Source organism: Argiope bruennichi, chromosome X1, assembly GCF_947563725.1.
Source record: "Argiope bruennichi chromosome X1, qqArgBrue1.1, whole genome shotgun sequence".
Taxonomy (NCBI): Eukaryota; Metazoa; Arthropoda; class Arachnida; order Araneae; family Araneidae; genus Argiope; species Argiope bruennichi.
This window is the reverse complement of record NC_079162.1, coordinates 84635713-84650557: the sequence shown is the minus strand read 5'-3', so window position 1 is coordinate 84650557 and position 14845 is coordinate 84635713. Positions and strand designations below refer to the sequence as shown.

The 14845-nt window shown below is 26.6% G+C and overlaps 1 protein-coding gene across 3 annotated transcripts in view; it reads left to right on the top strand.

Moving 5' to 3' along the window:
• Positions 1 to 1318: 1318 nt before the first annotated feature.
• The window catches only part of LOC129958891 (synaptogenesis protein syg-2-like), a 298485-nt gene continuing 284958 nt past the window's right edge, over positions 1319 to 14845 (top strand). For all 3 annotated transcript variants that reach the window (XM_056071613.1, XM_056071612.1, XM_056071611.1), the window contains exon 1: positions 1319 to 1410. In XM_056071613.1, coding sequence (XP_055927588.1) covers positions 1368 to 1410 — 43 coding nt within the window. In that variant the 5' untranslated portion in view covers positions 1319 to 1367. The remainder of the gene's footprint in view (positions 1411 to 14845) is intronic.

Below are 14845 nucleotides of genomic sequence, written 5' to 3'. Positions count from 1 at the left end.
TATCATAACTTTTATGTGGTTAATGAAATTGATTTTAGAAAAACGATATTTTAAGTTAATAAAATATCTTTAACAATATCTTATGCTTAATGAAATTTGTATTATTTATATGCTTACTTAATGTTAAATGCCTTGTCTTGTAATTAAGATAAAAATGCCATACTCTGTATATTGTTTATTTTATATCTTTAATATTGTTTTCTATATACATATATTTAAAATAAAGAGTATATTTTATATTTAAAATAACTATATTTTATATTGAAAATAAAAAATAAGGTATTTGGAAATTCTCTTTAACATTTTAATTTAAATATTCCCTTCATCTTTGGAAATAATGACTCTTATCAAAACTTTAGATTACATTAATTAAAACAATTAATTCGAAATAAATTTTTGAATAGTATTCTCAGTTATAAACAATTTTGCCTGGGAAAAATAGTAACAGCTGTGAAAAGTTATTAAAAAGATTCAAAATGGCATTTATAATTAATCCAATTTTTTAGTCAAACAAGATATATGAGAAAAAAAAATAACACAGGATTATTTAAAATCTTGGATCGTTATGTTGGAATAAACTCATTTTAAGAATTTTTTTTTTATTTTTTAGTCATATATTTTAATAAGATTATCTACGATTACATTAATTAATCTAATTAAAGTATTTTTTAAAATCAGTTCAGATAGCTCACGAATTACGCTAAAATATTTTTTTTTCTAACAAGTGAAAAATTCTAAAAGTGGGGAACCTCTTTGTAGTGCATCACTAAAACCATAAACTATCCCACTTTCTTATCCCACAACGCCAGGTGCTTGTGATATGACGGTGAGCGCCAGTGTCAGAAAGTGATTTTTAAATGACGGCTGAAACTCGAAAGCGAAATCGGTAACTGGTTTACCGTGTAGAAATGCCAAGCATGTGTCACAGAAACACTGTTTGAGCCCACTAACTGCTTCGTAAACTTTTTCCTCCGCAGGGAAAACCGACGAATCAACAGAAAAACTAAACATGATCTATAAATCTAAATTTCCCTTCCCCCAACACAAACCTCTGCGCAATTTTATACCACTAACTTTCTCCCATTTTTTCCACGCGCGCAAATAATACAAAAAGTTTTTGTTCCTTTTACCTAAATTTCTACAGAGTAACTCGCAGAGCACGTTTTGCTCAGGTAAGAAACATCGATCTTAGTAGTTCGTATTTTTTCCGCGATGGAGCGCTGACTTCAGGAAAGGGATGGCAGGGAAAAGTAGGGAGAGTTTTAGGGGAAAGCAGATTGGACACCCACACCGAAGCAAAATTTCTGCTTCAGTAAAACACGCGCTTAGCTTGAAGAGGAAAACCCGCATCTTTTAGATTGCTCGCAATGTTGCACATGCCCATAGTTCTTTTAGCTGCAGTGACAATGGGTAAGTTTTAGCTTATGTGTTTTAAAAATTGACTTTAATATTTAAAAGTGGGTAGAGAAACATTTAAAAGATAGATAAATAAAATGACATTAATTACTAAAATTTATTTTTTTGATATCGAATAAAATTTCGCATGATTAACGAAAGTGTCGCGAAACTTTATAAAGTTTAAGAAAAAAACTTTTGATGAATATAATAAATCTAAAAGCGAAATAAATGATAATTGATGGATAATTAAACACGGTTACTGTGATTTTGAATAGAAATTATTTTTTTTGGAAAATAATTTTTTTCTTCTGAACTTTAACAATGTTTCCGCGTTTTTAACTATTTTAGACGTAGTGTGACAAATTGTAAGTAGCTTCTTTTATCATTTACATAACGGCTTAAAAATATAAAATGATGCTGTGAAATTCTTTTCATATTTAAATGTAATTTTCCTCTTCATATTTATTTTTATAAGGCAAATATTTTAATGCGATTTACCGCAGTTTAATTTATCTCATATACAGTCTAATAAGAAACTTCCGAAAAACTTGATAACAAATTGGCATCATATTAGAATAATTGTGACATTAATTAAGATTTTTTTTATAGTTTTATTCTAATATTTTATAAATAAATATTTTCTTCTACTGGCATATAATAATTATTTTGGAGATGTCAATACTTCTTTCTGTCACAGTGTTATTTAGTAATTAATATGTATAAAGTTCCCAAAATGACTATAATGTATGAGCGGTTATTTCAGAAATCATCCGGTATATAACAATAAAATTTAGGAATAATTATTGAGTTATTATTTTCGTACAAGATTTATTTTGTTTCGATTTGTGATAATGCCTGAAATACTTCTTAACGTTTGATGATAAATATTTGAAAAGCCCAGTAATTAATTTTTAATAACATAAATACATTTTATAAAGCAAAAGTCATCTTTTTTTGAAAATAAATAATTATTCGAGTAATTTTCGACAATGCGGTAAAACTTTCTTAGGATCTAATGAGAAACTTTTGAAAATCTTGATATCCAACCGATACTGAATAACAGCGTTTAAGAGCTATGACGGACAGCTATTTCTTGTAAACAAGTATTTATTGCTCGACTGTATTATACTGAAGAATAACATCGGTTTATTTCTGAGAAGTTTCCTAACTTCTTTAATTAGAAATATTTGAAATAAATGATTATTAATAATAAACATTTTTATTATTAATAATTATAAATATTTTTATTACTGATAATTATTTTTCAAATAATCCTCGCCAGTGTCCTAATATGTGCATACGCTGTAATTAAAAAAAAAGCTTGTAAATTTCAGTATCCAATTGGTAAAGAGTGATATCGTTTGAGAGTTATGATGGGCAGTTAGTTTTTGAAAATAAGCCTTTTTTCCTTTAGTGCATTACACAGTAAAGTAATTTTATTAAATAATTTTTTAAGAAGTCATATTATTAAATAAGAGTGCTTTTATATTATGTGATTTGTGGTATTTCATCGACTTTTTTTTTAATTAATGGGTTTCAATATTTTATTTTCGGTGTTATATGGAAAATGAATATCCTCCTCGAATTAACTAATTTTGAAAATGAAATTAGAAATTCGCTGGCGTTTAAAAAAATAGTTAAGTTTACTGATAAATATATAATAATTATCATAAACAATATTTCTTGTTTTGGAATATTTTCTTTAAATTTTTATAGCCTTTCAAGCTGAATTTTTGTGAAAGCACAATTTTCTTAGATTTTAGCGCAATTTTATCATTTCGTCGACTTTTTTAATTAATGGGTTTCAATATTCTAATTTTGGTGTCTCATGAAAATAAGCATCCTCGTCGAATTAAATAATTTTGAAAATGAAATTAATTATTCGATGGCATTTAAAAAAATAGATAAGCTTACTGACAAATATGTAATAATTATCATAAACGATATCCCCATTTAAAAAATATTTTCTCTGAATTTTTATAGCTTTTCAAGCTGAATTTTTCAGAAAGCGCAATTTTATTGGATTTCTATTAAAACTTGCCCTTGCGGAAAGAATGGATTTATTTATTTATCAGCTGATGAAATTTTTCTCATTAGATAATGAAGGCAAAAATCGTCCGTCTCCCCCTCCCCCAAATGCAAATTACAAAAGGAATAATTTTAAATTACAAAAGGAAGAGAAGACTAAGGCATCGGACTGAACTATTATAAAAAGTAAAAACCACATTTAAATACTGAAAACTGCAAATATTTTCAGAATTTGAACTAGATTCCGCCTCTTCTTAACAAACTGATGACTCTTCACACAATTTCAGTTTGTGAGTTACTATAAGTTAATCAAATAAAGTTCAGATTGAGCGGTAATTCCTAGAGCGGAGTAGTTTTTGTTTTAGCAGCTTTCACTCAGACAGCTTTGACTTATGTTACAAATATGCCAGTAAGCATTACTTTTATTCTGTCAGTTACTGAATAAAATGTTGTCGAAGTAGGGAAAATGCCAGCAGTCAAAAGACCAAAATGTATATTTGACTTGAGTTTCTTCTATCGAATGGGTAACTGGTCGCGTGACATACAACACTTTTGCAGTTCCATGTATTTTATATTGAATTAGAAAATGTTTGCTCAAAGAAGCAAAGACTACCGTGTTGTATTGCGAACTAATTTTCAATTTTCTGAGAGCTCTAATCAGGTGAAGAAAATTAGAATACTAATTATTCAAAACCAATCTAAGTTGGATAGTAGTCTGTAATTACAAAGTTTCTTGTGATTAGAATACTTGCAATAAATAGCTTTAAATTTGATATAATGCAGTTTTTTAATATTTATTACAGTGCAACTTTGGAAATAAAAAAAAACTGCGTATTGGCACTTTCATTTAATTATTTTAATTAATTTTATTTAATTAATTACATTTTATTTTCATTAAAGATATTTATTCTCATATTAAAACAATGCTCTTTTGGGAAAATATTAGTTTTCTTGATTTTTAAGGATTTTTTTTTTAGTTATTCAAACCCAAATCTTGGGAAATATTCATTTTTGCTAGAAATACGTTAACCATATTTCCTGAAAACTTTAACAGAGATTAGTTTAATAAAATCTTCTCGAATATTAAAAAAATTTCTTAAGAAAAGTAAGACTATAAGCATTTTTCCATGTTTGAGTTTATTGTTGAATATATTAAATATATTTAATATGAGATGTGAAATATTATCAAATCATAAGCGTTCTACTCGAAAAGAGCATTATTTTATAAAAATTGTTATACAAAATATAAAATAAATGAAAGCAATGAATTTTGCTTAAAAAAAACTTCAAATTCTACGAAATGCAATTATTTCTAGGAAAGAATTTTAGCAATTAATTTTAATTATATTTTTTCTAATTATTATTTTTCTAAACAAAATGCTTCGAGTTTCATTTTTCGTTAATAAATGAAGTCTAAGAAAGGTTTTATTTGTTGGACCATTTTTGCTGTTAGGAGGCTTTGTTTAATGTAAAGAATCCGACTTAGTTTTCAAAAATATTAAAAATTCTGTAAAAGTTTTCAACCACTGAATAATCTTAAGAGAAAGTGCATAATGTATTTTGCATTTCGAGTTACACGAAGCTTCTCCTTACAATTGTTGTGCGTCACCGGCTGCACAAATGTAAGACATTTTTCATTTCTTTATATCTCGATATGCTTATTATCTAGTAAAAAGACTGAATTGAATTATAGAGCATATTTTAACAATTTTCAAAGCAAAGCAAAATGATTGTAAAAGATATGATGTACAGTAAAAGTATGAAAAAATAATTATACAAATGTAACCTTAAAGTATTGATTCCATTCAAAATTGGTAAATATTATGTACCCTGACTGTTCTTTCTTTTCCTTTCCCATTAACGTCTTCCTTTTATATCACAGAATATGAAAAATTTTCAACATTTTATTTATCGGTCAATATCATCGAAGCTTCACGATAAACATATTTCTCATACTTTTATTAAGATCAAGAGTTATTTAAAAATAATAAATTTCCAATCAGAATATTTAAATTTTTCTCTAGAAATAATCAAAAACACGTGAACCTTCTCCTTTTTTTTGCAGTAAACAATATGTGGAAATTAGTTCCTTCGATTAGAGATAAATTGCAAAAATCATATCTAAAAATTAAAAATAAAGTTTAGAACCGGAATAAATTTGTACACGATTTATAATTAAATAAACATTGTCAAAAACAATAAAAACTGCTGAAAAATAAATATAATAGATAAAATTGCAAAACTCTAAAAGTAAAAACCACATCATCATCAACAACAACAAAAAAAACCCTTCTTTCTTTTTTGCAGTAAACAATATGTTGAAATTAGTTCCTTGGATTTAAGATCAATTGCAAAAAACATATCTAAAAAATAAAACTCAGAACCGGAATAAATTTGTACATGATTTAAAATTAAATAAACATTTTCAAAAACTATTAGAAAATAAATATAATAGATGAAATTGCAAAACAGCTAACTGCACTAAGTTCATATAATAATAGTAAACGACTTTCAAAATTCTCTGAATATAAAAACCTCTCTTTAGTTGTAATAGTAAATGTTGTTCTTTATTTCTTTTTCACAATTTATAAGACAGAATAAAGTTTACAAACTAATCATATAACATTTATTTAAATCAGAATTGTTGAATAATTCTGTAGAATGATTTAGTTAAATAGAATTCCAGCATTTAATAGGTAGCCTCAAATTTTAATTATATGCTTTCTTCTTTAAGTTTGTGTAAACAGTGGACCTTCCAGATCTGTCTTTATAACTCGGTTTAAGTTTTTGCTCAGTTATAGTTCTATTAAATCAATTATCTTTATAGATATTTTGCGAACACAATTTGAGACGTATTTATTAATGAAATGTATCAGTTAACAAAATTTTTTTGAGGAACTTTGAATCAGCATATCGGAGATATTTCTTAAGTACACGATTTATATTAAAAGAACTGGCAGTTTTATTAAAATGTATTTTAGATCATCTACGTGAGATAAAAAGTTGTTTTCAAAATGTAGAAATTATAATTCTAACCGTTTTTATTTTTAGATTAGATTATTAACTCTTCAACATGAGATGTCTTTTTAAAAAAAACTTTTTTATGTAAAACTGCGATTACTTTTAATTTTCATACAGGACAAGTTTGCAAATAAGTTCATTTTTTTATCGAAGAAATTTATTATTTATGGGTGATGCTATGACAGCGTCACCCTATAAACTGAATAGAATCATTCAGACGCGTTTTTTATGTTGCATTTCGATTTTGAATGCTGAAGAATTACAATGATTTTTTTAAATAATTTTTCTTTTTTAAAAAATTTAAATAGATATCTTCTATTTAGGGAGTGTGTTTCAAATTCGAATGAATTAAACACGAGTAGAATATTTTAGATGCTTATGGATGAATATTTTAGATGCTTATGATTCACTTAATTTTTTTATTAAACTCATGAATAGCTCAAATTTAATTTATAATTTTAAAATTAAAATAATTCATCCCAAATATGGATCGGATAATTCATTTAAATAGTTAAGAATAATACTGTCTAAACTCAACCCAGGAAATGTCCTGCTCCTTTCTAAGACATGCAATAAAAAGAATTTAGACATTACGTGCATAATCTAACATCCTTGAATCTTTCAAATCCTTATTTCATCCGTCGTGCTTAAAATCCTAGACTGAATTTCAGTCCGCTGAATTATCACCTAGCTCTCCTACACTTCAAAAATTGTTGTCGTGGTAGAAATATTAAATGCATTTTTTTTCTCTCTTAACACTCAGAAATACAAATCATTCATATGAGTGGACAAGTATTTCCTTCAATGAAGAGGCTTAATTCATAGCTTAATTCTTTTGATAATTGGCGGTCATCCTTTAGAGACTAGAAATTTCTCTGTAATGAGAATTTTCATCATGAAATCATATACAGGATTATAGGAGTAATCGTTCTGTAAAGTTTTGCGATCTCAAGGGCGAAGTGAAAAACCTAGACATTTGTATATTTTTGTTTATACTATGATGTAGATATAAAACACTTGTAAAGTATAAATATCCATAAATTTTTGCTATAAATATATCTCTTATTATAATCCACATAATTTTTCCATTGTCGTTTTAAAAGTGTACATGAAAATATCGAAAGATTAAATAGTTTAAAATTGCCCTTCAGTCTTAGAAACAAACGTTCAAAAAACAAAACAAGTTTCATGTCATTGAAGAGTGTTAGTTATTTTTGCTATGAAAAATAATCCTTTTTTTTCATGCGTTTTTTAATTATGCTCTTTTTTCTTACTGTTATTAATCTTTTCTTTTACAACTAGCTTATGTGTACATTCTATACCAATTTATAAGGGACTTTTCTTAAAAGTAACAAACACAATGCAGTTTAACATCTGACTCTTATATTTTTAAGTCGTAAATGGAGCATGCAATATCATTCAATTCCTTCAATGTTAAAATTAGTAATTTTCTTGCTCAAATAGGCATAAAATACATTGTATACTATTTGTATATTTGTATACAATATATTGTATACTATTTGTATATTTGTATACAATATATTGTATACTATTTGTATATTTGTATACAATATATTGTATACTATTTGTATATTTGTATACAATATATTGTATACTATTTGTATATTTGCATACAATATATTGTATACTATTTGTATATTAGTATACAATATATTGTATACTATTTGTATACAATATGTACTAAATATATTTGTTCTTATTATGTAGTGTGATGACCAATAGATTCCTAATATATTAAATGCCAAATCCAGCATTTCTGAAGTCAAATATTATAACGAAAAATTGATTTTTTTAAATATTCTTCAAGAATTAGATTTAATAAAATTTGTCAAATTTAATCAAATTTATGTCTCTTGAGAAAGATAATGCTCCCTTCATTGAGATTTAATAATCTTTAAAATAAATTTTGTTTAAATATGTTTTAATAATCTGAAAAATAAATAAATCTTCAATTCTTAAAAAAATTGTGATTTAAATTTCTTAGAAAGTTTTGAATATATTTAAGGATATGAATAACATTTTTCTGTCTTAATAGCAAATAAAGGAAAACAATTCGAGTCTCTAATTTCATCTATGGCAACATTTATATGTTAAAAACGGTCTACCAAAACATTTTTATAGAAATAAAAGAAGGAATGTAATTTAAAGATTCTTTTTAAATTAATGAAAATTTTGAAATTTTGTATAGTCATATTATTCAATCATCATGTAATTAAAATTAATAAAACCGATATGCATGTCTTCATAAATCTCTTGCGTAACAAATAAAGATGATCTTTTAAGCAATCAGAAAGTTTTGGATATGTACAAACTAATAAAAAAATTCGCAAAGTAACTTAAACCCTGTGCAATTCAAAAGTAATTAAAGTTTAGTTCAAATACGAACTTTTTGCTTTTATCCCATTCTTAGAGCATCGAAGGAATTGTTTTTGACATTTCATAGTTTCTTTAAGTTAAAAAAAAATACAGCATATCATCTGGCAGAATGAGCTTTTTTTGAAAGAAAAACATTTCATTATGTGATAGAATAGTTTTATTAAACTAAAATCTATTGAAATAAAATTTCCTTAGATATTATTTGAAGTAATTATAACGATGATTTGCATCATCGTGTAAAACCTATTTAAAAAACGAAAGATATATTTTTTTGTAAGTTTAATTTGTTATGCCAAATACTCTTTTAGTAAATCATTTTATTGGGTATTTTGAAGCAGTTGCAATTAATTGTTTTAATCAAATTTGCTTACAATAAATTCGGGTTTCCATTTACTTAATTAAAATTAGCCATACATTTTGTTTCATATTTTTATAAATAAGGGATGTTTATTCATTTAAAAATTTCCAAATATCAATATCTCCTGTACCCACCTTACTGTAGTGTTAAAAATGACAAGCGGTTGACCCCCCCCCCCAATAAAAAAAGTAAAGGCATAAGATTCAAATTTCATTTCCGTGGCTTTTAGGCTTGGTTTGTCTCATATGTTTGGCTACGAATTCAAATGCGAGTAGAAATTTCTCAAAAGCTGTGAAGATATCAACATACCATTCATTCAAACAAAAATTTATAAAAGTTGCTTAAATTTAAAACCAACAGGTAATTGTTCGCAATGCGTGTTCCATCTAATGAACAACGAAGACCTTCAGAAACTTTAACAGCTGTTTTTATTTGCCTTATTCTACCAGAGATTTCCTTCAAAACAAGACATTAACGGAGCTGAAGTTTTTAAATTCCACCCCTTGCATTAACAAATTTTCTCAGGTAAGCTGCTTTTGAACAACTCTCTAGAAGAAAGAGTCATAAAAGCGTAACGCATCCATTTTTTTTTCTTTTGAGAAGTAGAGTGAAGTTTCTATCGCTGTACAGTTTGGGAAACTTGAAAACACTCCAGGAAAATGGTTACGTAATATTTTCCGGAGGTTGTCAGTACTTTGATAATTTCTGATAGATGGAATGCTGGCGTGAATATTTAAGAGACAAAACACCGTAGGAAAGTCATCAAAATTTTCGATGCGTAGATATTTCCGAATGTAAGCCGGATGAAAAGATAACTCTAGGGAAAAGTTCATTCCTTGCAGGAAAAAAAAACTTAAAACATTACATAGCGACTGATTCCTAGAAAAACCTTTTTATCAAAATCTCACGGAAAAAATATCTTGCTTTTTTAGATAAAAGAGTATTGTGAATGCCTTTTATAACTAAACAGCTGAATTACCAATAAAATAAAACATTCACAAATATTTCATATAACAGATAATTTGAGCTATTGGTTTGAATATTAAAAGAGAATAATTGTGTTTGAGGTTTTAACATTTCATATTTCGAAATTTTATAGTACATAAACCAGAAATGGCCATTTTCGACTACGAAGATACATCAATTGGGCAGTCATTAAAAAGAAGATTTTAGACTTCATTTCCACAACATAACATTTCATTCTTATTTACAAATAAAACACAGCATAAACATAGCTGAATGAAAAGTAAACGTATTAGAAAGGATAAAACACTGCGACTGATTAATAAACAATCAAGTGTTAAATTACTACAAAATTTAAAAATTATAAATCTTTGCTTTAATCTAATTCCTGTCACACAAAATGATTCCGCGAATATCAAGAAACAGAGCGTAGTAGGAACGTTATCAAACAAGTAGATTCCTGTACATCTGCTATATGGCACCATAAATTATTGATGTTAGAAACATTCAATATTAGGACTTGAAAATAACTTTTCAGACCCTAACTTCTAAGATTTTTCAGTAAACGAAAAATTTTAAATGCGAAAGTTGCTCGTCTTAATAAGGCGCTTATTTGGCTAATTGAATTTATCTTTCTATTTTCACTATTAAGAAAGTTATAGCGAAATAAAAATTTCAACCCCTACCATTTCCACCTCCTTTGAACTAGATGGGACATGAAGATGTTTAAGAAATTTTGCCGAATTCTTGTCATGAGAACCATTGCAATAGGTAGTCTTCCTAGAGGAATCTACCTAAAAATTTCAATGTCAAAATATTGTATTGACAACAAAAAATTGATATTGTATTGTATTGCAAAATATTGTATTGAAGAAAATTTGAGGCTAAGTAGCACGGTAGTTCTCTCTCATATTCTAATAGAAGGATCATTTAAAAAGTATTGTTGTTGGAACCAAAAGTACCAGGGTATGCAAAACAATTTTTTCGATTACAAAGGGCTGTAACTTTCATGTAGGCATCGATACAAAAAAAATGATTGCAATATAGAGGAAAGTTAATTTATTTTTTGTTTTTATATGTAATAATTGTATTGTGACTTTCCTTGGTCACACGGGCAGTATCCATATGGTAGTTCATTTAATACCACATTCGAGGAAGCATCTGATGCATATTCGAAAGACGTCTATATGATCTGAATAAGGGAATTTAAATATTCAGAGTCTAAATGGGTATGTATCGTAGGCTGTTTAAATGTCTCTTTTGCGAGCAATAGTAAGTAAAGTGAAGATATCCATAGAGAATGCTTTACTTGGTAGTGAGAAGGACAAATGCGTGATTGTTGCCCGTATGACCAAGAGAAGTCGCATAAAATAAGAAATGAGTATACAAACAAAATTTTAAGCTTCCTACTGTATTGTTTTCTAATTTCTGATCCTCTCTTTGCTTGCAAGGAAGTTAGTCATTTACAAACGAGTAAATAAGAGCCCTGTTTCATATTAATTTCAAATTTTTATCGTATTTATAATTAATTTTAAGTACCTAATCTGCTGAAAAACATTAAAAATGGCCGAGTTTTAAAATGCTGTCTAAATTTGGCTGCTTCTTTGAAAACGAATTCTAATTAATTTTGCTTAACTAAATTCAACTGTTAGAAATAAGCGTTAAATATGGATTTGAAATTTTTAAAAAAATTAAGGTTTTGACGATTGAAATCTCGCTGAGAAAATTGCGACAACATTAAGAGTAGAGTACTTAAAATTTTAATATTACCAGCTTTAAAATACACTACTTCCAATAAGCATGTAACATTAATCATACCATTAAAATACAATTCATTCTCTATTAATTTCACTATATGCTATTCTTGATTTTTCATAATTCTTAGACTGAATTCCAATCAATTATTACAATGAAGAATATTTTATTTGTTATTAAGAAGGAATGATTGTTTAAATCAAATTAAGAACTTTGAAAATGTTAAGACAAAATCTTGATATCTTAAGGTAAAATCTTTATATTTTCAAATTGAAATAATCAACCAATAAAAGCTAAATTACTTCAATACTACAGAATAAATAGTAAAAATATTACAATATAAATACAATGTATTCTGTGATATGTACATTTTATTACTCTATATATTTCTTGTTCTGAATATTTAACTGACTCCTTCAATAAAATAAATATCGCTGTCATTAAAAAGGATCAATTGCTTATTCCAACTTAAGAGCTATTCTGTTAATGTGAGTAAAAGTTATTTTAAATCTAGTAAATCTAGTGAGTAAATTTAAATCTAGTGCGTAAAAGTTATTTATTTAATGTATATATTCTTAAGAAATATTTAAACATAGAAATTAATGTAGGCATTTGAAATGCTTATTACCAAAATAGAATTATTAAATTGCAAAAAGAGATCACAGATACGTGGATAAGAAGATAACCCACGGATAAGTAGTCAAGAAGAAATTCGACCTATTCATTCATAAAAGATATTTAACTTATACCCTTTTATATCTAATCCTCTTCAAATTGAAATGGAAGATTAGAATATGAAATTATTTTTTTATGATATGTTTCCAATTTTTATTTTCAACAATCAAGCAAACTATTTGAGTTGGATAAAAGAAAATAATAAGCATATGCGTAATTCCAGAAAAAAGTCCTTCTTGAGGGGAAGAAAGGATAATTTTGACGGAAAAAAAGGAATTTTCTTCTTCGACGTTTACTTTTAGTGTCCTTTATAACTTCCTAGAAGATTAGCTTAGCAGTTTTCTCCAGAGTACTGAAAAATAAGATTTCCAAAGTTAATATTTCGTTTCCGTTCTTGAGATAAATGTAATGAAATACAGTGCACTTTCCCAACAATAACGATCATTTGGAAATTAACTTACAAAAATGTGATTATATAAAACTGTAGCAACTATACATTCAGTATAATATGAAAATAGTGTAATTTTACTTTGATATAAATTAGAAACTACATTTAATATTTTTGCTACTATTGATATAATTATTGCCATTTTATATATAAAAAATATCGAATATCTTTATTTCATATTTAATTTTCAAACAAAAATAATTTTATTTTTTTCCAATCTCATAAAATACAACAACGATGGTGAAAATAAGCTTACATAATGTTTTGGTCAGTTCATTTTTATGAAGAAATTTTATGATGATTAATTGGCAAATGAATAAATAAAACTTTATAAACTTGTTTATATGTGTTTGCAGAAAATTGCTTATGAAAGTTTCTGCTTCTCTTGATATGTTAAATTATTAAATTTTCTTTTCCCAAGTTCAGAAAAAATATTGATGATATGTTTTGATTATAGTTAAAATAAAAAATTATTGATAAGTTTCGCTGATTTTTTGAAATTTTCAAGATATTTTTAGAAAATTTGTGGTAAACATTTAATAAATTGAAAAACAACTCATCTCAGTAGAATGGAATACAGTAAGCTAGTTTTATAGAATCTCTCAATTCCCAGCGAATAATACAATTCACTAAAACCATGACACATAATATATATGAACTGAGTTATGCAATTTAAGAGTTAACTTCAAAGCCGTTAATTTAAAGCCTAGATGTTTTCTCAAAATATTACAGCAAAATTTTAATTCTTGCATCTGTTGCAAAATTAATCATCGCATTATGAGCAATTTACGTTGCATTTCTTTAAAGTAAACTACACGATTTAAAATAATAAACTTGACATCAGCGAGATGTTATTTGGTTCCTGTTTGCGCAACTGTGGTCACAAGATATCTAATAAGTGAAAGTTTTGAAATAAAATTTAATAAAAAGTTTATTAAAAATACTTACTGTTTATAAAAAGTGTTTTTTTTTTGGTTAATCAGCAGCTTTTATTTTGAGATCAATGAACATGAATTGAAAGTTCATATGGAAATTTTCAATCTCGATAAATCGAAAATTTCTTAGCTCATGCCAATTTTTTTATTAGTTTATTATTATTACTAAAGCAAATTTTTTATTATTCGTTTATTTTCTTCAATATATAATGATATTTGTGGAATGTCCAAAAAATATGTTATACTTTCTATCATGTTCTATTAATTGTGGTCATACAAAACGGAAATGATGTAAATTGTATGAAATGACTTCAATCGCCACAAACAGAAACTGTTTGGGTTTGCTGGGCCCAGGAAAAAACCGACTGATTTTACAAGGAAAAAAAAATATTGACATTATCATTATTGACACAATTATTTTGTAATAAAATGCTAAAAATTATGCTTTTCGTATAGAAGCAAGTGTGTCTCACACGGCTTCATGGAACGAATCAGCAGACCAGGTTAAAATACGTGATTCAAAACTGGAACATTTCCTTATAGTGGCAGTCCTAATCGGTTAACAGTGTAGTAAAGAACTATATAATATGAATATAATATGAAATTATTTTCATATCACAACTTTTAGTTCAACATATAATTTTGTATATATAAATTTAAAGAAGTTTGATTAGTTATCAGATGTAAAAGCCTAAATTTCAGGAATTATTGAATGGCATAGTATCCGATGAAGAGGATGACGAATTCCAGGCTTACATGAATGAACACGAACTAAAATTTAGCAATTAGTCAAAATAGATCAACCGGTAGCGATAAGGCATTAACAAAGAAGAAATTTTAAAAAATTGTCTTAAATATAAGGACAAT